The 24894-nt window shown below is 36.4% G+C and overlaps 1 protein-coding gene across 5 annotated transcripts in view; it reads right to left on the bottom strand.

The window, feature by feature from the left end:
* FHIP1A (FHF complex subunit HOOK interacting protein 1A) overlaps positions 1–24894 on the bottom strand; it is an 81940-nt gene that overhangs the window by 19274 nt on the left and 37772 nt on the right. For all 5 annotated transcript variants that reach the window (XM_053976101.1, XM_053976103.1, XM_053976102.1 and 2 more), the window contains 4 exons: positions 16493–16725; positions 14507–15133; positions 9651–9809; positions 7428–7514 (listed from right to left, as the gene is read on the bottom strand). In XM_053976101.1, the coding sequence (XP_053832076.1) occupies positions 7428–7514; positions 9651–9809; positions 14507–15133; positions 16493–16594 (975 nt within the window). In that variant the 5' untranslated portion in view covers positions 16595–16725. The remainder of the gene's footprint in view (positions 1–7427; positions 7515–9650; positions 9810–14506; positions 15134–16492; positions 16726–24894) is intronic.

Here is a 24894-nt window from a genome sequence, read left to right as displayed (position 1 = left end):
AAGCTTCATTCAGTCTACCTGCTGGCTGTCTCTTCTTAAACAAATGTCTCGTGAGACAGATTTGGGGGAAGAGGGAAATAATTTCTAATAAATTCAAATCAGTACTCAGATAAACAACAAAAGAACAAACTTTCCCAGAGAACTAAACAGGTGCTACCCATGTCAAGTATGTCCACTACAGTCAAATCCTGAGGCAGTTCTACAAAAACTGTTATTGTAAACATTGATTACAGTATAATTTCCCCAAGTAAACTTTTAGTTACTAGCCCTCGGAAATGAACATCTTTGAAAAGATGATAAACAACAAGCCAAAACTTACAAAAATCATATATTTAGTTTTAAAATTCTTCACCTTTGATAATTCAAATGTCAAGAAAAATACTGTAAAAAAGGGAGACTAATAGAATCAACATATGGGTTTCTAGAAAAACCCTTTTTTAAGTAATTAAATTTCAAGTTTGTTTTTGATAAAATTTTTTATTAAATTTTTATTAAATTTCAAGCTATGTTCTGATAATACCTTTTTGATAAAGGTATTTCAGCAATAATAAAATCCACCATTTCCTCAGCAGCAAAAATAGAATCCCACCAGTAGTTTCCCTTGCATTAGATCCTTTCTGCTAATGGCAGAGACCAGGGATATCGCTGCTCTTAAAATAAAACTACAGGATTAAAAATAAAAAACAACAACAAAATTCATTTCCAACGCATTAATCAGACCACTACTCTACCATTTTTATTTTGATTACCCACAATCATAACAACTAAAAGTTGCTGGATTTTTTTTTTTTTCAAAATAAATATGAAGTGTCTATCTAAAAATACCATTCAAAAAGCTTCATCCATATGTTTTTCTACAAAATCAGCTGTGACAGATCTTTTTGTGAGACATAAACTGCAACAAAAAGGCCTAGCTGAGAGTCTTCATGGCCAGAGAGATATTTGACTGGAGATTATTGAAAAGACAAGGCCACTTTTAGCCATGTAATACCCTTCTATAATTATGTAATAATTTTCAGCAAATCTTTCCTCGCCTCCTCTGATGACTGATTAGATAGTGAGGCAGAACACTGTAAAGGGATCCAGCTTTTACAAGTTACTCTGCCAAGTAATAGCAAAGAGCTAGAAATTACTGTCATTGCAAGTACAGTTTAATATATTACACTCACTGTGTTAGACCAATCACATGGATTCTTTACTACTGGCCCTTGGGAATCACACATATATTTTCTAATTTACAGCTTCATGGCCACTTACATGAATATGCCTACATGATTCCTCCTTTCCATCACATATCCCTTCTTACAAAGACTTCCTATTGCCCATGAAAAGACCACAACTGTTCTTATTTGAACTTATCCTCTAGATCCATCCCCAAGAAGTTTTAACCTGAATAAGTTCACCTCACTGACAAAAAAAAAAAAAAAATCCAACCAATTCCACTCTCTTCTATTAATTTTCATCTTCTTGCCCCCTACTTATCCAGGCAGAAGGGTTCATGCTGTACAATGAATTGGATCAGGAAATTGATTCAGATTAAAACTATCTAGAAGGTGAGTTTTAACCTCAATCAGTTTCAAGTATGAACAGCTGTCCTGGCAAGAGAGAGGGACAAGCAGGGTCAGGGACAGAGGATGTTTGCCCTCTGGGGGAACCAGAAAACCCAAACTGTTTCAGCTTACATTTATAAAATGCTTCAGTTTATACCAGGTTAAAATTCAACTGAGCTGCATGGCTGAGGCAAGCAGTGAGAGGCGTCTTTACATATATCCACACCATAGCTGGTATAATTAAATATGGTAGCTATTAACGGGCTTCTGCAAAGCACAAGGCTATTCAAAGTTTTCCAGTGACACTTGGTTTAGACATTTGTATAGAAGCTGTCCAAACACTTTTCAGTAAGGTGAAGGATGGTATTATTCCTAAATGGGAACTGACAGTCTTGTAGGATATTTATAAAGATGCTTCTTCTAATCTGTAGAGTATAATTTACAGGTCATTTCCCCCTAGCTGAGCTGTGTAATCATCAAATAAGTATTATTGAATTATCACAGTAGCACACCATGTCAGAGGCTTTTTTTTGGATGGATGTGCAGTAGATTTGAGGTCCATTTGACAGAGCTTATTTGACAGGACTGTGCCAGCACCTCTGTAGAGCAATTCTGTTCACTTGGCCAACAGCAATGCTTTATGTCAAAAAGCTGGTACAATTTTCCATTATTCAGACTAAACCAAGCCTATTCAGATTAAAACAAGCCTTCCAAGTAAAAAATAATTAGATCATAGTTAGCAATTAAATACCATGTAGTAGAGGAGTAAATGCTGACATTAAAAATTTGCTTTTGTCATATAATTTGTCAGATTTTAGTGCTTTCTTCAATAAATTGAAGTACCACAAATTACATAAACTCTCAAGATGGTCTGAATAGCTGCCTGTGTCAACCATATTCTTTGAATGCCAAACTAAAATGAAATTACATGCATTTACAGTGAAAGAATGTTTATAACCAATCTGAATTGTATCAAAGGAAACAAAATATTTATAAAGATTTATAAATATTTATATTTATAAATACCAAAGTGTGGCTCCTAATTATCTAGCACATGGTTTTGACTGCAAAATATATACATATTCAAGATCTTCTGAAAAGGATTTCACTTATATTTCTACAGAAGCGCTGTAACTACCTAAAATAATAAGGTAAATAAACACAGTCTACTAACAACTATATAGAGACCAAAATAAGACAATACAGCCTCTAACAGAACCAGTAAAAATGACTTTGATAGTGTTCTTCTGAATTCACTCTGGGATTTCAACGAGGTTTCAACTGAGGAGAAAATTTGTCTTATTTGATTACTTAGACCCTTGTATAATCTGGCCCTAGAAGACCTTGTATTTTATTTACAGAACTCGATGTTAGTTTTGAAAGTGCACCAGGAAATAGCCAGTGAAATATGTCACAGAATCCAATGGTATGGCTCTGTACCATTCTCTGAACAGATCTATACATTCTCCTGAGTATTTTTTTCCTATTTATCAAAATATACAGAGCTGTATAATTTCAAGTTGTAACTGACATGCCATCAGAAGTTACCAGTCTTAACTTAAGAACAGTTTCTGTAAGATAGTCTTAATTTTTTCTAAATCCCAGACACTTACACCAGAAAGAAAAAGAGATGGTTTGGGCAAAAAATTAAATAATGGAAAAAACCTACCAAATGAACACCTTCTTTAGCTCTGTGTCTTTACAGACAAACCATTTTATTCCTCTGTTTTCAAATGAATTTGTGACCTTGCACAAAAACATGCCTTCCCCCCTGCTCTGCAAACAGTTTCACTGAATCACTTTTTTGATGTCTCAAGCAACTCCTGTGTCAGAAGTAAGGGAGGCAACACTTCTGTAAAAAGTACAATAACAAGTCCAGATAACCAAAAGACAAGGCAAGGCTCTCCAGCACAGCCAGTTAATGCACATGCCCAGCTACATAATACAAATCTGGGCTCTGACTACCCATTCAGCAATGTGCAGCTTTGGAGATAGGAACATACTTGTCAATCGCTCATTACACATGTAGGTGGGATAACCCACACAAAGTGACAAGACTAGGACAGACAAGGCATAAATTAGGCTACAAGAACATGCTATATTTAGGATACTTATCTTTGAGAAATGAAGTTAGGGAGTCATAAGCTTGAGAATGTTTGGGTTATTTAAGCACATCACAGTTAATCTGCTACAAAAATAACCTTCACAGAGCTCATTGTGAAAAACAGGTTATTTCAAGCTAGCTAGCTTGCCCAATCAATTTGAAACTTCCTTAACTGGAAAAAACCTGAACTAGAGAACTCTTTTTTTCAACTCCATACTAGCTTCCCAAGATAAAACCAGAAAAATCACACCAGAAAAAATATATTGGTCTGCCCACCCCCGGACTTTTTCATAGAAACATCTCCATCCTCAACGGTCTTGTACTGTTTCATTCACACAGTGAGCTGTGTATATAGTAAGCATTTATAGGGAGACAATCTGCAAAAAATTTTAAAAGGCAGAGCTTACTACATGGTTCCATAAATGTCATAATCATTTCAAGATCACACATAAGCATATCTTAATGTTTTGAACCACACAGTGAAATTTTAAACGATTTTTAATTAACTTGTACTTACTGAAATTTTTATGCTACTTTTATGAAAAGTCTTGTTTGATAGTCATATGTTTTAAGTTGGGAGAAGAGAAGGAAATCAAGGAAAGGAGGTAAGAGGCCTGTGTGGATGAATTAAGAGCTCCTAAAAAGTCTGAAACATGAAGAGACAGAAGCAGGGAAAGGTGACCCAGGAGGAATATGGAAGAAGTGCCTGAGTATGCAGAGAAAGGATGAGGAAAGCCAAAGCCCAGTTGGATTTGAAGAAGAGCTTCAAATCCAGCAAAAGAAGGATCATGAAAATGCATGCTCACTGCTGAATGGGGATGGGGACCTGGTGACAAAATACATTAAAGAAATCACAGTACTCAATCACAGAATAACAAGGGTTGGAAGGAACCTCTGGAGATACCTAGTCCAATCCCATTCTTGACTGGAACTGTCCTTGCCTAAACAATTAATGCTAGTCTGTGTCTTGCTGCAGAGCAATTTTTTTTCCTCAGAACATACTTCTTGTAGAAAAATTAGAATATAGTACAGGAAGATCAGGTTTGTAGTAGTCTGCCTGCCCAAGCCATTCCAAAGGAGAGCCAGAAGCTCATCTCCCTTCCAATTTTTATATTAAGATTGAACCATGAGTGCCAGATTAGATGTGGGCTGTTAAGACCAGCATGTCACATGAGGTCTAGACAGACTGACTTCCTTCCATCCTATCACCAAAAGTTATCAGAAGCAGCTGTTCCACACCAGTAAATTCTAGAAATAAGATTTATAGAAACACCTTAGGCAGATGTACCAGTAATTATCATCAACTCTTCTTACCACCCTTTAACCTTGCACTGATCTGTCTTCCTAATCAGGTATTTATACCATGCTTCATTACACACTGTATTTGAACTCAAGCCAGAATGAATCAGAACAATCCAAACTGAATGACTGAATTAAAACTAAAATCTTCAGCCACAAGTAGACTTTATGATACCAAACCAACTTCAGTCAGTTCAACCGAAGAAAAAAAAAAAAAAAAACAAGATACATTTAGTATTGTGCTAAATGAAAGAACTTCTGTTTTAAAAACTGTCTTGAAACATCTGGCCTCTCATTTTGGCCCTTTCCAATTTTTTATTAACCTCAAGGTTAATTACAACATTAAGTCCCCAAAAGGGAGATACAGTTTTCAAAGTCCACTCTTCCCCTTAGCATTAATGTTTTCAATGGCAACTGGAAATAATTTTAATGTATGAATGAGCTGTTGCAGCATAATTATCATAGTGCATAGACATATGTCCCAAGAGCAAGAAGGCAAAATATTTATTTCCTGTTATTAACATGGAGCACAGGACAGAAAGACTGAAGAGGTCAAATGTGCCTCAACTTACTTAATTCATTTTGCTACAGAGTTTTGGTCTCACAGATGTGAGAGCCTTGTATCAGATCCACTAGATGGTGCAATCCATCTTCTCCATTAAAATCATTTGAAGTTTATACAGAAGAAGTTAATTTTTAACGAGGAAGAAGTCAATTTTAATGCTAATCAAGGAAAGGTTTATTACTGGAAGAACAAGGCACCAACCAGAATATCAGGGTTCAAGAAAGATCTAGGCTATGAAAGTCACCTATGTTAGCAGCCAACATCCCCATTTTCAAGAGAGATATGATTTCACCCACTTTAAGATTATAAAAACAAAATTTTCATCAAAGGAAAAAAGGAATCAAAACAGCCATCTTTAAATTATTTAACATCAACAGGGAAGTAATCAATGCAATAGGAGGTCAGGAGATTTACTGACTGATAAGAATGGCTTTCAGAGGTATGGTAGTAATCAAAACAATCTAAGGTTAGTCTCATATACTTCAGAATAGTACTCACTAAGATAGAATCCATTCTGATACTTCCCTCATTATCCATAACCTTGACCTAAAACTGGTTAGGCTTTTCACTTCTAATTCCCAGTCTTGATAAGGGATTAAGTCCAGATACAGGAATAGAAAAAATTACTGCCAGGTAAGGGGGTGAACTACCTCAGGACAGACCAAAGCCTTGATCTGGATCACAGCCAAATTTTACTTCAACCCTCACCCAATTCCCAAGTGTTTGAGGTCTACCAAATCATTGGAAAAGACTCTGCATTGCTTATGACTTTTTGGTGACTATTTACCATGAAGAATTGTGTGTGCTACTGAAACAAGTTGTGAACAAGAAAGCAGGGTATGGTATTTCACTGTCCTCCAGAAAATGGAACAGCTGCAATGCTTTGTGCTTGGTAGGCTTTGAGAGAATTAGGAGAACATACAAAAGAGAGTTTTTAGTTTCCTTCTGGAAGTTTTTTGTGGATTTTTACTTTCAGCTGTTCCTACATTTTCTCCTCAAAAGGGGTGTTCTTTTACAGGGCAATGAAGACTGTTAATTCATAAAATCACAGAACCATACAATGACCTGGGTTGGAAGGGAGCTTAAAGATCATCTAGTTCCAACTTCCCTGCCAATGGCAGGGGCACATTCCACTACACCAGGTTGCTCAACATCCCATCCCATCAACCTGGCCTTGAACACTTTCAGGGATGGGGAACTGACATAATTGACACCGTCTGCAACAGCTGGAAATATTACTTTTTGCAGCCTAACAAAAAAGAAGTAAATACATAATTTACTAACATTGGTGACATATTTTGCAAAGGATAAACCCTAAAATTCAAAGAAAAAATGAATTTTCTTCAAAGTAACATAAATTGCACTCTAATGCATTAGAAAACTGATGCCAAACTCTACTTTAGGAAAATAACTCTACCTAATATGATAAGAAACTACAAAACAATAGCAACTTTGCTAAGACTAGCATATTTCTTGATTAAACATATTCCTTTAGAAAAATATTCATTTAGAAAAAAAAAAAATGCTCACAGAAACATGTCTGCCACTATGAAATGTCTAAAATGTCACTGCTTTTCTGATGTTCTATGAGTCCAGAACAACACAAACATTTTGGTTCTTCATTACACTTAAGAATTTTAAACATTTTCAGAAATACCTATGTATTGCTTAAGGAAGTATATAGAATGAAAAGATGGAAAGTTACTCTAGAAAAGTACTGAATTGTATGCAAGTCACTACTGACAATACAGCTGATATTATTATTATCTGATATTATTATTATCTGATATTATTATTATTAATATTATTATTATTATTATTACTACAGCTGATAGTATCTTTATACAGAGATCTTCCATAATACTTTTTCCTGTTATTCTTTTGTGCCATACTTGCAGACGTCACTGACCTTATGGAGCGCAGGAGCCATTACTGGCACCAAAAATCCATTGTAAATGTAATTTACAAGCTGGTTGCGTATCAAGGGATGTGCCACCTAATAGGGTGGGGAGAGAAAGACACAGAACAGCTCCAGTGAGATTTAAAAGACAGGGCACAGAAAGCTATTATTCACTGCCAAAACCCTTTCCCACTTAATAAGACATTCATTTGTCCTCACCAGCATTTGAGATGATTCTGGTTCTTAACAACTGTTTCTTCTATAAAGAAATACACATACCATCTTTAATTACACTAAGTCTGCCAAACTCAGAGACATGGCTTTTCAATCTTCCTGCATGCTGACAAAGATGAATGAATGGACAGAGAAGTGCATATAGCTATGTATCAAAGCAAGATCTGAAATTCTAAATTCAGCTCCTGCAACCTTGAGGTCACTTGAAGGTGGATTTGCCATTGTTAACTTGTCCTTCTGCAATAAAGAAAAGCAGAACAGCTGCTTTCCTATAGTTCAAGAGTAGGTAAATCAAAGCACTCTCTAGCTATGGGGTAAGAACATACTGTTCACATGCCCTTCTCCCAGTCACTGTGAAACAAACAGAAATTACAACAAAACCAGCATAATTCATTCAATGGGATGTTTAAGAGCTTTAAAACAAACAAACAAACAGAAAATATTATTAGAAGCAAAAAATTTACTTTTATAATTAAACATTCCTTTCGTCTTTGCAATGAAAACACATCAATTCATGTATCTAAAAGAAAAGTAAAATTCCATTCAGAAGCTTTCAAAGCCAATATATTATGTTTGAAGTTCACAGAGACTGGAGTGTCATATAGCCTGTATGTAGCCTCCAATAGATTCTCCAACCTGCAACTCTTACCAGACTTCCTTTAACTTGTAACTCTTAATTTGGTAAGAGAAAGAAAAAGAGTGGCCCTTCTTATGCTATGGTCCAGGGAAAAAGTAGTAAATGCCAAGAGGAATTGGCTACCCTGCTCCATTTTAATCTCTGGCCAAAGTTTTTGGGTGAACACAGACCAGTCCATGTGCAAAGCAAAAATTCCTACAGTAACTGAGCTTTCAAGTCATCTGAAGACTATATAGACACAATCGAGCAGCAGTTAGAAACTGCTCTTTTGGCATGTCAACTGATATCCTTAACCATTTTGCTTCTATTTGAACAGTGTTTTATTTAAAATAATTTGTTCTTTAACTTCTCTGCAGTGTCCTTTATATAATTTTTTACAATAAAGGTATCAATTATGATCTTCTGCAAATGTAGATCTGTAGAATAATTCTGGTTAGACACTAAAATTAATATTGCCTCCTCTTCATGTTTAAACATGCATGCTAAAAATCTTGTATAGTACATTTGAACAATGACAGCTACTATTATTTTTGCTTGTTCAAGGCTTTAATAGTCAATCAGTTCCTTTACTGTATTTTGCACGCACTGCACTGAAACATATCTTTTATTTAACTGTAAATGTGACTAAATTTTCAATCTTATCCAGCACATTTCTTCAAATAACACAAATCCACAGTTTCTGTAGAATTTATATCCTATTTTAATGGAATACTGGATTTGGGTTCTATCAAGCATTCAAGCCTTAAAAACAATACATAAAGACAAGAATTTCATTTTACATTTAAATTGGAAAAAATAGTAAGGGAGCAAAGCACTGAAAAGAAGAACAGAATAGATTCAAAAGAGGCCAGTCAAAAATGAATTTATACTTCTAGGAGGAGACCTAAACAATTCTGCTTGGAAGGCTTTCTTTATGTTTATGTTTTCTTTATGTTGTACTCACTAACAGGCAAAACATTTCACTTTTTTCTTTTGTACGATGTTATGAGAGCTTGAACAAATAATATAAACCCTACATTTTCCCTCATGTAAAGGCATTCAATTTACTTCTAGGATCAACAGTGGTATTAAAATGCAATAAACATTTGTTTTTTCTTTTAACAGAAAATGCTCCCAATTACATAATGTAATATCAAGCTTTCATTTGAAACATTTGGCACCTGGAAACCACAAATATTTTAGTACATCCTCATAATCAGGACAGACAGCACAAGGCATTCATTTTATAAACAGCTTGTTTTAGTCTAACTTTAATAGTTCATGCCATTAACAAAAATAAATAAACTCTATGACTTACAAACTTCTGCAGGAGATGTAACTTACTACTACTTCTAAAGAGCAGCCTAACTCTCTTCAGTTACCTGTATCACAGCATTGCAAAATTCAAGGGAATTCATAAATTGTACAAGGGCTGGTGACAAAAGCCAGTCATCTTTCATCAGACAATGCCATTCTTCTCCTTTTTCTTCCAGCTTTGTAGGCAAAGATGAATAGAGGCCACTTAGTCCTGTTGCTAGCACCTGTATTTCAGAAACAGAAGAGGAAATAAGTTAACTTTCCAATTGTTTATCTGCTTGAATGGTAGTACCACAAATGACTTCTTCTATTAGTTTTAGTAACATAAGAAATGTTAAGATTAATTTAATTTCCTTTCAAAAAACATGTATTTCCTGTGGCAGAAAGACATAAATATTTTAAAGAGCCTTCCATATAATATGCTTCTTTCAAGATCTGGTATTTAGGAGAAAGTGATGGAGAAAATCAGGTTATCTTGTGATTTTTTTTTAATCCAAAGTTACAATTTCTTTTTAAATTTTTCTAAACTTGTTTTGTGCTTTCTTCAGTCTCTATTAGAAACAGCCATCAGTGCCATTATCTACAGCTTGTCTTTTGCTGGTGATTCAAATGTCACTGCTCAAACATGGATGAAGTCATTTCACTCAGAAACATGAAACATCAGAAATGGAGGAAGAAAGTGCCCCATCAACAAAAATGAAGTTCAGCCTCACTTACACCACAGATACATGTTGACTTTGATTGCCAGGCAGTTCAACTCAGCTGAATCTGCTTTAAAAAAAGTAAACTTAACTGCTCATAATTTCCCTTTTTCCTATTTAATTATTTGAAGGAAGCGAAAAAATAAAAAAGATTGAAATCACTTATTATTTAAACAATGTTTCCAGTAATATTAAGCCTTACAGGTGATTTATGTAGAACGTATCACCAAAGAACAAGAGAGCATTTTTAGTTACAATTTAGAAAGCATATTTCCAAAAGGGCTTTTAAATTTTGCTGAATGTATCTAGAGTATGGTATTTTCAGATGCAGTTTTTAATTATTAAAATTGTTTGAAGCCAGAAACTTTCTAGATATTACTTATGACTCTTATTCTTCTGAGATGATTTCATACAACTTCATGATAATTTTTAAAGATGATTCTCATTTTAATGGGAACATTATAACTCAGTCCAATGGAAATGTTTTTAATTTTCATTCAGAAGACTCTTCTAAGAATATTTCCTCTTACAAATGGCTACTTGGCATCTACAGGGCTAGACTGTCAAAGCTCAGATGAAACACAGATCTTATCTACTAAAAACACTGGAAAACAAACAGTTGACAATGTCCAGATCAAAGACCAAGGGTTCACAGACAGTGATCACGTTTTGCTCATACACAAGCACAAGCAATTGTAACTCTTAATCCATATAGTCAGACAAAGGCTTTCTGAATGCTTTTTATTCCTAATGCACATAATTTTGAAAATGGATTTATTCTGGCATAGATAAGTAAGCCAAATATTAAGGGGGAGGAGAGAATACTGTGGAAATTGACTACTTTAGTACAGTGACAAATACAGAGTCTTATATACACAGCTAGATAAAGGACAAAGTTCAACATATGTTAAAAAATTGAGAAGCTAAAGCTATTAAGCAAAGCTTTATTTGTACAATCCCATTCTTCTATAACCAGAATCTCTTTTTTTTTTTCTCACAATAGAAGAGCCCACAAAACAGCTCTTACAGAGCTACCTATACATAACCCACACAAACACTTACTCTCACAAACCCAGGCTTCCAATGATGAGAGAATTTGACATTTGTTTGTCTTGTGAACTTTTAATTAATGCACACTTGATTTTCCATTGTCTGCTTAAAGCTTAATTGCTATTCATAAACACAAACACACCCTCTCAGTATGCAACCTGATTCTCAGAGCTGTGTCCCATTCACGTTTCTCATTCATATGGGTATTAGCCCTTAAGCACAAGAAGCTGACCTTGAACAAAACATATTACTCTCCACTAAAAGGAACACTGAACTCACAATCAGTCAAAGTCTTGAATTCTTTAGTCTGTCAGACTTACTGAAGTAAGAAGTGACAGATGCAGCTGCTAAAATCTGTAAAGTTTAGGAAGCTCTTATTTTTGATATGAAGTACAACACAAATGGCTCTGTGGAATTATGCTTCTTAAGTACTTAGAGTAGCCACAGGAAGCAATTTCATCTCTTTAGATAAAAAATCTTTTTAAATGTTCATGAAGTGTATGGTATAAATAGAGTTACCATCTGAAATTATCAAGAGAACAGAGTTTTAATCAGTAGTGAAACATTAATGAAAAAAATCATCTGAAAGGGAAGGAAATGAATGCATTCACATCCTGAAAAAGCAAGATTGGTTTTATTTTTTGTTCTATGCAAAGCAGTGTCCTTTTAAACTTCTTCTAGCATTTGTCATGCCAGCCCAACATGCTCATCTACTTTTACAAGCAGCTCCAGCAGTTTCTTTCTCACCACTGAGTCATGAGTCTCTCTACAAACCAGGTTTTTTTATTTATTTATTTTCCCTTGACTTACAGAAGACACTGACTACATGATTTGTAATCCCAGGCATATTATGTGATTATAATGTGTTGTTAATGCATAAACAATTGCTATCTGGACAATTATTTCCTTTTAATAATTCTCTCTCCTCCCACATCCATAGTCTTTCTCTTTGCAGCTGCAGCTTTTCAAGGACACTGCAGAGCCATCCCTCCTCCTGCTATAACAGCTGCTTTCCTAAGCTGCAAGGTATTTACAAAGTTTTGTGAGGGACTTCATGATGTTACCCTGCTCAAAATTCTTTAGAAACTTTTTCTATTATTATAATCCTGAACAGATAGTATCTTCAACCATTTCCAGAAAACATGATAAAAGCTATTTGGTGTAAAATCAGAAAACTTTACCAAATAGTTTGCCCACACGTTCCATGTTAAAAACATTTGTTAGTGATGTAACCCACTGCAAATTGTCCCCTTCCTTCCTTCCTTATAGTTTTTTCACCTATAGTTTTGAATACTGGATCTATGGACAGCCTTGTTTTCTAAAAGTTGTTTACCAAATTTATGTCAAAAACCAGGAAGGTTCACATTGGCACAGACCTAACACTGACCTAGGTACATGAGGCAGCAGAGATTTATGGCCAGACCCCACCCCAGGGGATGCCTATATTATGCAATGAGGCATGGTAAAGAAAACCCTACATGCCAACCCAACCCATGCCAACAGAGATAACATCAACACAGAGCCACCCAAAATGTCTCTGCTATCAACACAATACTGCATTAACTGTTTTGCAGAGTACTTGAGGCAACATTTGCACTGATTTCAGTGATATACAGCCATGTCACTGACACCTACAAAATCCTCCATCAGAACAAAATCTGGTTTTCAGCTCATCACAACTCAAATTCAAAAAGATATTGTGCTGGTAAGCTAAATATATGGCATTACAATAAAGTCTTATTATAGACTTAGGCCAACCTCATTACTGTTCAGAGAAGTCTGATTTTAGCACATTTTAACAAGAAGCCTTCCTAATTGGAATGATTGTCAGTCATGGCTCCCTGCTGTTGAAAGCTGGCTTTTATCTTCAGGGTAATAAGGCTGTTTTGTTTTGTTTTTTTTTTTTCAACTAATTGGAAAATGTAATTATGGAAGTTATAGCATGGATATAATCATGGTATCTGTCTTGGGGACAGTTTGAGAATCAATACCATATTCTTTGGCAGTATCTATTAAACAAGGTCAACTGGAGTCTCAAATTGATGCAGTATTTACTACTGACAAAAGAAACCATTTAGAAGTTTTGTTGTGGAATTTTTAGGTTTCACCTACCCTACAAAGATGGCTCTGCCCTACTGCTCAAAGCAATCTCAGAATAAATGAAAACCTAAGGCTGGAGCAGCTGTTGAGCAGTGGCAGGGATTCTAGTGCTCTCTCTTCTACAGCTCTCTCTTTAGTAGCCATGTAAGTCTCTTCTCCACTTCATTTTTCCAGGATTTTAAATTAAAATGCAAGTCATGCAGAATATAAAAGAATCCATGCAAAAACTGACCCACAAGAACAACTTCTGTACAGAATGATGCTTGGGATTGAACACACCCACTGCAGATCTCAGACTGTGATACGGCATGAAGAAGCAGGCGGTGTTATTTCAGTCTGCTTTAGCTTTAAAACTGCAATAGCACAGCATTGTTAGTTAAATCAGATTACTTACTTAACAGCAAGGTAAGTAAAGGTTTTCTAGTCATGTAGCAAAAAAAAAGATCAGTTTGCCAGGTGTAAAAATGCAACAGTGCTACCAAGTTTTGTAACAGAGAACATAGCAAGATGGTGGTTAGCCTGAGACAGGCATAGAAACACCCAATTTTGTAACAACAAACAAATCTCCCTTTTATCTTGCAAAATTATAACATTTCTGTAACACTCTCACTATTCTCACACTTGTTTTTTGAACTGTAGAACTGATGTCAGTGTGGGAAGCACACACAGCTTAAGCTTGTGCTGCCATCTGAAACAACCACCCTCAGGAGACCTCACTCCTCTTTCTCACTCCCTTCAGCCCCAGAATCTCAAAGGTGCCTCACAGTAAGACAGAACAGACTTCCCTCCCACTACTTCTGCTACAACTTCCATCAGTTTTCCAATTCAATTCACCGTGTGACTGCAAAAACATTTGTGCTGGCCCAAAAGCACAGAAGTATGGAAACAAGAAGCAAGACTGTGCTTGGCATTGTGGATGGTTTAAACAGCACTACCATTTATGAAATAGGTGTTAGCAGAAACAAATGTGTTACAAGACTTCTTTACCAAAAATGACAGAAAAGGAGGAAAGAATGCAGGAAAGACAGTTAATTTAGCACTGAATACCATGTAAAACAATAACAACTTACTGGGCAAAAATAGGTGTTTTCTGCTATGTGGTTTGCAACAAGGTTGTTTTCTGCAGACAGAGACATAATAAAAAGCAACGCATCCCGGGCCTGTTGGCCTACTGTTCCTTCTCGATGGATGAAGGGGATCAGCAGGGAAAAAATGAGGAAATTGGCAGCTCCTTGGTCCTCACTAGTGTGGAAAAACAGTTCTAAAATGGAGGGATCTTTGGCTATTATAGAGCAGAGCTGGTTCAAGAGGACAACCAACTCTGTTTCCACTGTTGGAGTGGTTGTTCCTGAGCAGGAACTCAGCAACATCATCAAAGGCTTCAAAATGGGCTTGTGATGCAGCAAAGGCTGATGAGACTGGGTTACGAGCATTTCATACATTTTGAGTTGCTCAATTTTTGTCTCGTCAGTGAACTCTCGCCGTAAGCTCCAAAGGAAAAGTTTCTCCATGATGTTTTCTGAGACCACGAACTCCAGAATAGGCCCCATCGAGGCATCCTTTGCTTGCTCCTCAATTAATAAGAAAAGCATGTGCTCCACATAATTCTGGACAGTGCTGGCCTCATCAGGTGAGATTGCCCCATATTTTGCCTGAGTATTTTTCAAAGGATCATGCTTCTCTAAGATTTTCAGAACCTAAAGAGAAACAAAGACAGGTCAGTTTTAATGCACTAGAATGCATCATAAAAAGCATGCATCTAGGACAAAAAAATTCTTTAACACAAAAAGCATTAAATCTTTTTATGGTTTCAAATTTAGGAAGTTTGACAGATAAGACCCAAAAGTTTCACATTTGGCATGTACAAGGCAAAAATATACTGCTGTTGTTTACCTTTTCAATAAGCACCTAAATTTGTCATTTACCCTATTCCTGAAAACCAGGAGTTCTCTCAAATAGGGATAAACTAGTATTCCTTAATGTTCAGAAATTGAGTTTCCATTATGTTTGAAACAAGTTTGTCACAGAGGACTGAAATCAAAGGGCCTGTTCTCCAACTAGAGTAATTGTGCTCAGGAATATCAATATCATGGGATGATTTGCAGTAGTAAGAGCAGTAGCAGCCCACAGTGCTGTTCTTTGCTGGACACCTTTTACATGATACCAAGTGGCCACTGATGCCCACATACTCTTGCAACTTTCAATACAGTAGTAATAGTCATACCAGCACATCACACCCTGAATTACATTCTGTTGTGCATGCAAACAATGAAGCTCATTGTCTACAAAAGAAAACATTGTCTTTAGCCTTTTTGCCACAAAACCCTAAAGGAACAGTGGCTCCCCTAATACAACACCACTAGTTAGGTGAGAAAAGGTGTTTCTTGAATGACAGCTCCTCTGACTCTGGAACACCTTGGAAACACCACCATTCGTCTGGCTGGTTTCTTGGGAGAGCCAAAGAACAAGAACAGCAGTACAGAAATCAATTTTATCTAAATTGTTAGGTTATTAATATTACTGCAGCAAACAAGACCTTATATTATGATGCTCACAGCAAAACATCTTTGCTTAAAAGCAATTACAATCCTGATGACATACAAACAATTTTTAGAATATGCTGAAGTGTATAATCTACATCTATCCATAACAAGAGTGCATACAACCTTGCACTGTGCATCTAATTTACTTTACAAAGGATAGGCAAGACTTACCCAGCACAAGGAAAAGAAGCACAGAAGTCTGCAACAGGGTGCAAGTCACAATGAATCAATAGGAAAGCCAGTAAGAAGATCTAGGTCTTCAGTAAGACATTACCATGTACTACCACTTCCCATTTAGATGCAAATCCGGAGTTCCAAGTGTGATTAGTAAAGGCTAACCAGACCTTGAAAGGTCAATTATCTTTGCGTTTTAAAAATATTTCACTGTCATCTACTACATTCTGCATAAAAAGACATTTGTTCCTGAGCAATTCAGGATTATCCCAAAAGAAAGAGTGAAGCAAATTTGTATTAATGCAGCTTACTTCAATCAATAAAACTAATTAACATTACCTGTGCCCAATGTGTTCTAAACACTATCATGCATGTTTCTGGGTCAACACCCTGCAGGTTGGGAGCCTGCCTGTTTCTGCTGATACTTGTTCCAGAGGACATTATAAAATTTCTGCAGGTCAAGCCAACTAGGTCATGCTGAATTTCTTTTTAAAATCCTCCCGTGAGCTACAGATGTTCAAGCATCATGATGAGGTTGATACTGTGTCCTGCGCTTTGGTACCCACAGAAATCTGTTAAAAAGAAAACAAAACCAAAAAGAAATGTACCACACATGTACCAGTGCACATCAAATTATGGTGTCTAACAGAAAAGAACATTCTTAAAGAGAACACAAACTTTTCTTCTTGTAATTCAGTTTGAGGAAAGAATTTTTTAAAGCATGTTATATGGGATCATCTTAGACTTTTGCTCATGATAATAGCTTATAATGCTCAAATTTTTGAGACCAGTGACTGTAATAAGGTGCTACTGAAATAAACAAGCCCAACAGAAGTTTATGCCATAAACATTTTATGCATATCACTGCATTTTTACTTTCTCATTATGACGCTTTTGCCATCTGACCATGTCTGTTCAGAGTTACTTAGTAACTAATGCTGCATAGACTGCACAGGTAAAAAAAAATTAGAGGTTAATTCTCTATTTTTTTCTTAAATATCTTCCAATAATAGATATAATTACAAATTCTTAGACGTGTTCTGCCAGAAACCATATCATAAATGGTTGAAAACATCTGTAGAGCACCATATTCACATAGAAGGGTGCATCTTTATTAATACCAAAGTAAACAAAACTAAACAATGTGAAAGATAAAACCTTCATGTATCCAAAGCCAAATAAACTGAGATATCATATTAAAGGACTATGAGAATAGGATCAAACATTGAAACATTCCGTTCATCCATTTAATATCCTAGATCTATGAGTATCAAAGTAGTTGCACACCTGCAGGGGAAAGTTAAAATGAAACAAAGATTGATATCTTGCAGATATTTGAGAGGCTTAAGAGAACATAGTAGTCCCTCACACACCAGTATCTAAGCCACACAGCTCCCCCCCCCACCCTTTTTCTTTTTATAAAGTTTACATTTTTATTCTCCTTTTTGCAAACCAACTAGGCATTTAATTTATTTCACTTTGGGACTACAGCAAAAAAAAGCCCAACCAAAAGCGCCCAACAACAAACAGAATTTTTTTGTAGCATGAGCTGCCAAATCCCACACAGCAATTCTTTGCCAGTATAGAAGGGATTTCTCTGTGCATATCTTAAAAGATGAAAATCTTTTCTCTGTAGCAGACATCTCTGCTCCCTCTATGTGTGCTCTGTTTATATTCTTGAAACTGCTAGCACAGGAAAACATCCAGCCTGTCTCAAAAGTAGCAGTGACTTTTGCCATTTTAAAAGAGTTCGAAAATAGACAAGGTACAACTGTTAAGATTTCTGAGGCAAGCAAGGAGGTTCTGCACTTCCCTGTGTATCTATATACAGACATATTTTCATATGTTCAAGATTCAATCTCCATTCTAACCCAGCCTCTGTCAGCATTTACAATGTATTTCCTATGCATCTGCTAAGCACTCTCACACAACACAAGTAACACAACCTAGCCCCGCCCTTTATGCAGATAACATATTCCATGTGTGGAGAAGCCAGGATAACCAGCATAAATCCTGCACACTTTATCTGTTTGGGTGACACCACTTCCAGAATGAAGCTGGCACTCCATACAAACTACTCTGCAGATTACAAACCACCTGGAACCAGATGCAGTGGAGAGGATTGTGCGCAACGAGTAAGAACTAGCTCATGTGCTCATTTACTTAAAGGCACCTGCCAGTACACTGCTACTTGTGAAACAATCCTGTGAAAATGAATTGTATGTACTATTTTCTACATTACTGAGGTTCCTGCAGAGAAAAAACAAAACAAAGCAAGACAAAACAAAAAACTACAACCCACACACAAAAATAATGAGAGATGAAAGGAACAAGTGGATTTGAGAACCCAACTTGAAAGACCCAGGATCTGGGTACTTTTATCATGACTTCCTTAGGTAATGATACCACTATACCTTAAATGCACACCTTCTGGCAATGCGTTAGCAACTCTGAGCACTCAACATTTCTACCAAGAAACACTGCAAAAACATGTTTACACCCCATTTAGAAAAAGCCTGCTCTAAGTACTTTGCCTAATACCATATCTGATAATCCAAGGAATATTTAACTGACCTATACTTCAGATCACCTGCCCACTCCCTGCTGGTTCCTCTTTGCCAGCATCTCCTGCAAACAGAAATCTTCCATGTTGGTAGAAGTCCAGCAGACTCCTCCAGGCAAAAGTATCCTTCACTTTACAACCCTAATTCACCCTTTTAGAAGATCTCTACCATGCATGAAGCAAGCAGCTTTGGAAATACTAATATGACAATGTAATTAAAGATGGTATCAGAAGGTGAAGTAAGAGAAGTTAATTAACAAAGCAGAGGCAATTTATGAATTCCTTCCTTTGACAACTTAGAGGTTGTTTCAATGTAGCCTTTGCATGTTGCTTGAGAATTTAGCTGAAAGAAACTAGTATCTACCTATCAGATGACAAATTCCATTTGCAGCACAGAATCAGACTGACTTCACATCAGTCTCCAGAACTTGTGATAAAAAACAACAATAAGGGAGACTATGGCTATTTTCACAAATTCTGATAAAAACTAGTGCTGTAAAACTCTCCAGATGAAGACAGTTCAAGCACACAGCAGAGAAAAACAGCATGCCAAGGGGAACACAGGACTGCCACAACATGGCTCCCTCCACATCTTTCTGCTCGCCACCAGCCTATGCCCAAGGCTGGTGCTACTCTGGGCCTAGGGTTGGTGTTAGGGTTAGGCCTAGGGTTAGGGCTCAGAAAACCACAAATCTAAAAGTAACAAGACAGCAGTGCAGACTGAAATGTGCAATAATATTTCTATGTTCAATTCAATTCCCATAAGGAAGAAAATATTTCCAGTTTCAAAAGTGTCTTGGGATGCTGGGATTTCCTTAGTAATACAAAACACTAATATATTGTGTAGGCTTTAAAGACTTCAAATTCTGTAATAGTGTTTCAAAAAGCTTTTGACAACTTAAGTGGTCACAGAATAGGTCCTAAAAACAGCATCCCTATTTTAAAGAGGTAATTGAACTGGATGAGAGAATATCTTGTAAGATACATTTCAATCTAACAACATGCTGTAGTTATAGCAGTACCAGACAGACTATATTCCTTGTAAGCAGATTTTGTTACCGGATTAGGTTTTCCTGATTATATTGAAAGATCAAATGTGCAACACTAAATGTAACATCACATCATTCCCTGTGAATTAAATCTCATTTCAATTAAACAAGACAAATAACCTAACCAGAATGAGTCCAAAGGCGAGGAAGTAAATTAATTTATAAAACACCAATTCATGCAGGGAAAAGTAGAAGTGAACTCAGGGGCCACTAAGAACAAAAGTAACCATTTATTTTATTCAGTTCATTATTAAAATTTTACAATAATTTAGCCTTTTGTTTCTGCTAAATCCTGATCAAGTTATTACTCCACCATTTGATAACCCTGACAATTTATACCTCTCATGCAGTCCATTCAAAATTCTACTTCCAAAAGCCTCAGCTCAGTTTAGTACTTGGACTCTGCCATACAGTAACAGAACCTTCTTAGCAGGTAAATCTTTCATATCTTATCTAGCAGTTGTTTAACCCTATCACAAGGTCAAGCCCACTTACATATGCCTGCTAGAGCTATTTCAAAAAGCTTTACAACTTTTCAAAAAGCTGTACAACTCAGTCTATTTCCAGTTGAAGAAAAGCAGCAGTCCGCAAGACTCAGTCACTGGGCTCATGGAAGGATATCAACATTCAGTTTTCTTTCAGAATCCTGGAAGCCATCAGCTCCTTTCACACAGCGGATAACAGGGCTGAACACCTCAATCAAAACAAGTACTTATTTTACTGCAAAGTACACTAGGAAGAACAGCCTAGCAGAGAATCCCTTGTGAAGTCTTCTCACAGTGGAGTGTCTCTTCTCAAAAACTTTACTTTTGCATTAAAAAAAAAAAACCAAACCAGCACAAAGGTTTTTAGGATTGGGGTTTCCCAGGCAATGCATAAGACAAAAAATGCGCAGCCTAATACAGTAACACATTAAAGAAAGCATAAAATATGCTGCAAGGCTGTGCAATTTATCAAGGTTGTCTTCTGTTGAGACATGAAGGTGCCACGCTCAACAATTCACAAACACAAGCAAACCTCTGTTATCAGATACTGCACTTTTGCTCTCTACAGGCCAAAGCTTTCTGCCCTGTCAGTCCAGGTACAAGAGGCAACAGAGAAGCCTCGATGGCAGTGAAAGAAAAAGCACGTATCAAAACCTTTTCATGGATCAGTATAGCATAAAGGGGCTTGAAATTAGACCGCTTCAAAAAAGCAGAGGGAAATTATACAGTCTTTCTCCCAGCTATGCAATCACACCTCTGCAGTCTTTGCTAAGTGGATGAGGGAAGTAGGAGAAGAATGAGAGTCAAATTTTAGCAAGCCTCAACTTAGTTTCAACTTAAAAAGGACCTTGTTCAGGATTTGTTTACTTTTGATTGAAAAGAGGGCCTTCTGCACAAATTTGTCAGATTTTCTTTAGGGACTATGATCAGGAAGAGGGTTTAAATCTTATTAACAACAGTGCTCCAAAGGAAGACATCAATCCTTTCACAGAAAAGGATTCATAGTGCTCGTAACAAAGTTTTGCTGCAAAAGCAAAGCCTATGAAGAGCAGTCACATCCCCACCATTCATGACCCTATATAATCACCACAAGAGTGCAGAAGGATTACAGGTTGTTCACTGGAGAGCAGTAGGTCTGTCGTAGGCAACTGCGAAACTGTCAGTGGTTAAAAGTCACTGTAGCAAGGAATCCTCATTTTCATTAAGTCCTACCCACCTTCAGATGCTCTACTAGCAAGAAAGCTGAAGCAGAGGAATCATTCAATCAATTACTAGAGGAATCATTTCAACTGTGTGAACAATCTTCACTTCTCCTTTCATACTTCAGTGCTGCAGTCCCAATTTCTCCTGTCCTTTGTCTACCTCAAGCAAGCATTTCACATTTAGGCAGCTTTCTTCAATCCAGCTTTTCTACCCAGTATTTGCAAACCTGCTAAGTGTTCCATGTGTAGGTGGGACAAGATGTTTTACACTGATAAAGATATCTGCTTAAAAGCCCAACAGAGAATGAGACACTACAAATTTTAAAGCAATGTAGTTAATCAAAGTATCAATCTGTTTTCATCAAGCACAATTTAATCCAACCTGCTAACATGAAAGTAAGAATGTCTTGTGCCTTGTCCCCACAGAGACTGCCTAATGATCTCTCTCATGAGGGAAACTACACACAGTATGTTTTATAATGAAACAAAAAATCTTCCTGTCCCATCTACAGTCAGCCTGCTTCAGTTAAAAACCACAATTCATCTTTTATCAAATGTCTGGGGAGCTACACTACTCACATATTTATTCTAGATTCACATTAGCTCAATCGGACTACCACTAAGCTCTTCATGTGATCTCTATAATCCTATGGTATTATACATTAGGAGGTCCAGGTTCCAGCATTAAATAACTCCATGGTTCTCCACACATATCAAGAGGCAATTCCCCCACAGCAAGCAAGCAGCAGTGACACCCCAAGGCCCAGCTGGCAGCCCCGGCCCCAGCAGTGCTGCACTGGCATAAACAAGCCTGCTTCAAGGGCAAGCAACAGGATCAACTCCTGCTGGCAGCCTATGCACTGGGACATGGGCTAAACCACATGCCAGGCCCTCAGAGACTCCTGTGGCGTGGGGCAGCCAAAATGAAAGCACAGAGATGCCAATTAGGGAGTATGGTCCAAAATGCACTGATGGGTAAGGCTAAAATTACACACAGTGTACCCAGGAAGGTAAACAGCTAACCAGCAAAGATGGTTCATCAAAGGTCATATTACTAGAGAAATTGCATTGACTGCTCAAGAAAACGGGAATTAAGCAACATAGAATACTTAACAGAGACTTTGACCTGCTCAGGAAAAGGGCCCGATTTACCTGTTACACCACAGGGTATGTTCATCTACCACACTCATTTGCACACAGGCAATTTCACTGGAACTTGAGAGCATACAATTACTGAAGCTATGTTTGCAAAGTCCCAGGAGGAATGAACTACATATTCATATCCCTAGGTCATAATTCTGAAGCTAGAGAAAGAAAAAAAAAATATGGCTGTTATTCTAATGGTATGACTTGATCCTTTTTATGAGAGATAAATATAATAAACCTGTTTCTCTGTTCAATTTTATGTCCTCACATTTAGCCTACTACAGAAAGGCAACAACAATTCAGTAACAATTAGTGGTTCAAAACACAGATTACATTGGCTAAAATCATAATAATAAAATAACAGCTAGGATTCTTAAAATCCAAGATAGATACTTCTCTATTCCCAATAGTATTGTGGCACAATATGACTGAGGTGTCTAGTCTGCTACTAGACAAAAGGATATCAAAACTGAACTTAAAAAAAGGCCTTAACAATAGCAGTTCAGAAAAGTTATTTTCTACCTACACACTAAAGAATGCAGTCGTCATTGAACTCAAATCAGTTCAAAGACTTTAGCTTCGCTGGTTCATTCCCACATCACCAACAAAATTGATGACCCCAGAAAAGACTGCTTCCACAGAAAACCAAGTCATAAAAATGTCCAAGGCCCACAAACCAAAGCATTTGGTATTGTACTCTGTGAGACAGACATTACAAGCAAAACAAACCTCAGTTTAAAACTTTGTACTGCAAATGTTTCCATACAAAGTTTCAAAGAGAAACAAACCAACTCCAGAGGGCACAGCACACCTCACTGAGTGAAAGAATCTACTTTCCATTATTTCATGTATAGTGAATTACAAATATCCCATGCTATGTCTAGACTAGTAATTTTTTGCCATAATTGAAATGAATTATTGCTAAAAAGTTGTTGCCAAAGTCTTCATCTTTACTGAGAATCTGTACAGGGTTTATTTCAAAATTCATCACTATCCAGGAATGGGAGGGAGTAACACATCAGAAAGCAGTCATTTGACAAAACCTACTTTATGTTCTGATTATGTTAGTGGAAGAAAGAAACCAAAGTGACCCATATACTCTGTGCATCAATTTTGCTTTCCAAGATAGTTCTGACACCCACATGACACACAAACCCAGCCCCAACATGCTTGTAATTTACAGAAACCACATGTTTCCTGAAGTTGTGATGCTGAAGTGATGGAACATTTTTTGTTGTTTAGATTGTTTTTGAGAAAGGTAAAACAGTTTCTGTAGCTAAAAGTATAAAATAAATTCATAGGAAATTATTAAGTTGCCTTTCTAGAAAGCCTCCCTGACAGAAAGATGAATGAGACCAGCAAAGCAGTAGAAGACTCTATACTCTGAAGATTTAAAACTATTTTCAGAACACTAGCATACAGAACAGGAAATACTATCTTCCCAAGAGAAAGATGGTCTAGAAAAATGTTATCAATATACCTGTAATTATCATAAGGAGATTACAGAAAACAAGATTTTACGACTATTGCAATAATATGTATGACAATTTTTCAAGTGATTTGTACAACATGTCAAATTACTCATTATAATAAGCATAAGAAGTCCAAGAATAATGTTCTCAAGTGTACAAAGTGGCATTAAAGAAGATGTGTGTGCTTTCAGCACTAATCACAATAAAATGCAAATACACATATATTATAAACATTGTGTTTAATGATAGAGAAGCCGCATTTTTTTTAAATTTCCACACTCTAAGTTTGATTCTGCAGGTTCTAAATATAGTCCAAACACAAGAATCAGCAGTAAAACACCATTAAGACTACCCTGATTATTTGACCAATAAACAAAGAAACCAAACAACAAGCTTCCCGAGTGCCAAGTTTGCACTGAGAAAAGAACTTCCACTCTGCAGATAGACTTGCTCTCTTGCTCACATGCACATGATGCTTCTCTTTATGATCCTCTTTCAAACTAAAAGTACCAGAAAAGGACAGAATATTCCATAAAATCAAAACTGTTATGTATAGAATGGTTATTGCATAGTTGTTAACATAATCTATAAGCATATTTATTTCTCCTCCCAAAACTTCATTCACAATACAAAGTTCTCTTTTTTTCTGGAAAAGATCAGTTTATAACTCTATCTAAATTTAAGTAGCTATAACACAGTAAAACCCTTCTATACTTCTCAATAAGTTCATTATAGTACATGGACTATAATAATTGACTATGTAACTTGAATTTGTCATTTATCTTCTGTACACAGTTATTGAAACTACTCATTTTAGAGATAAT

The sequence above is a fragment of the Vidua macroura genome, chromosome 4 (assembly GCF_024509145.1).
Source record: "Vidua macroura isolate BioBank_ID:100142 chromosome 4, ASM2450914v1, whole genome shotgun sequence".
NCBI lineage: Eukaryota > Metazoa > Chordata > Aves > Passeriformes > Viduidae > Vidua > Vidua macroura.
This window is presented reverse-complemented; position numbering and strand designations above follow the sequence as displayed.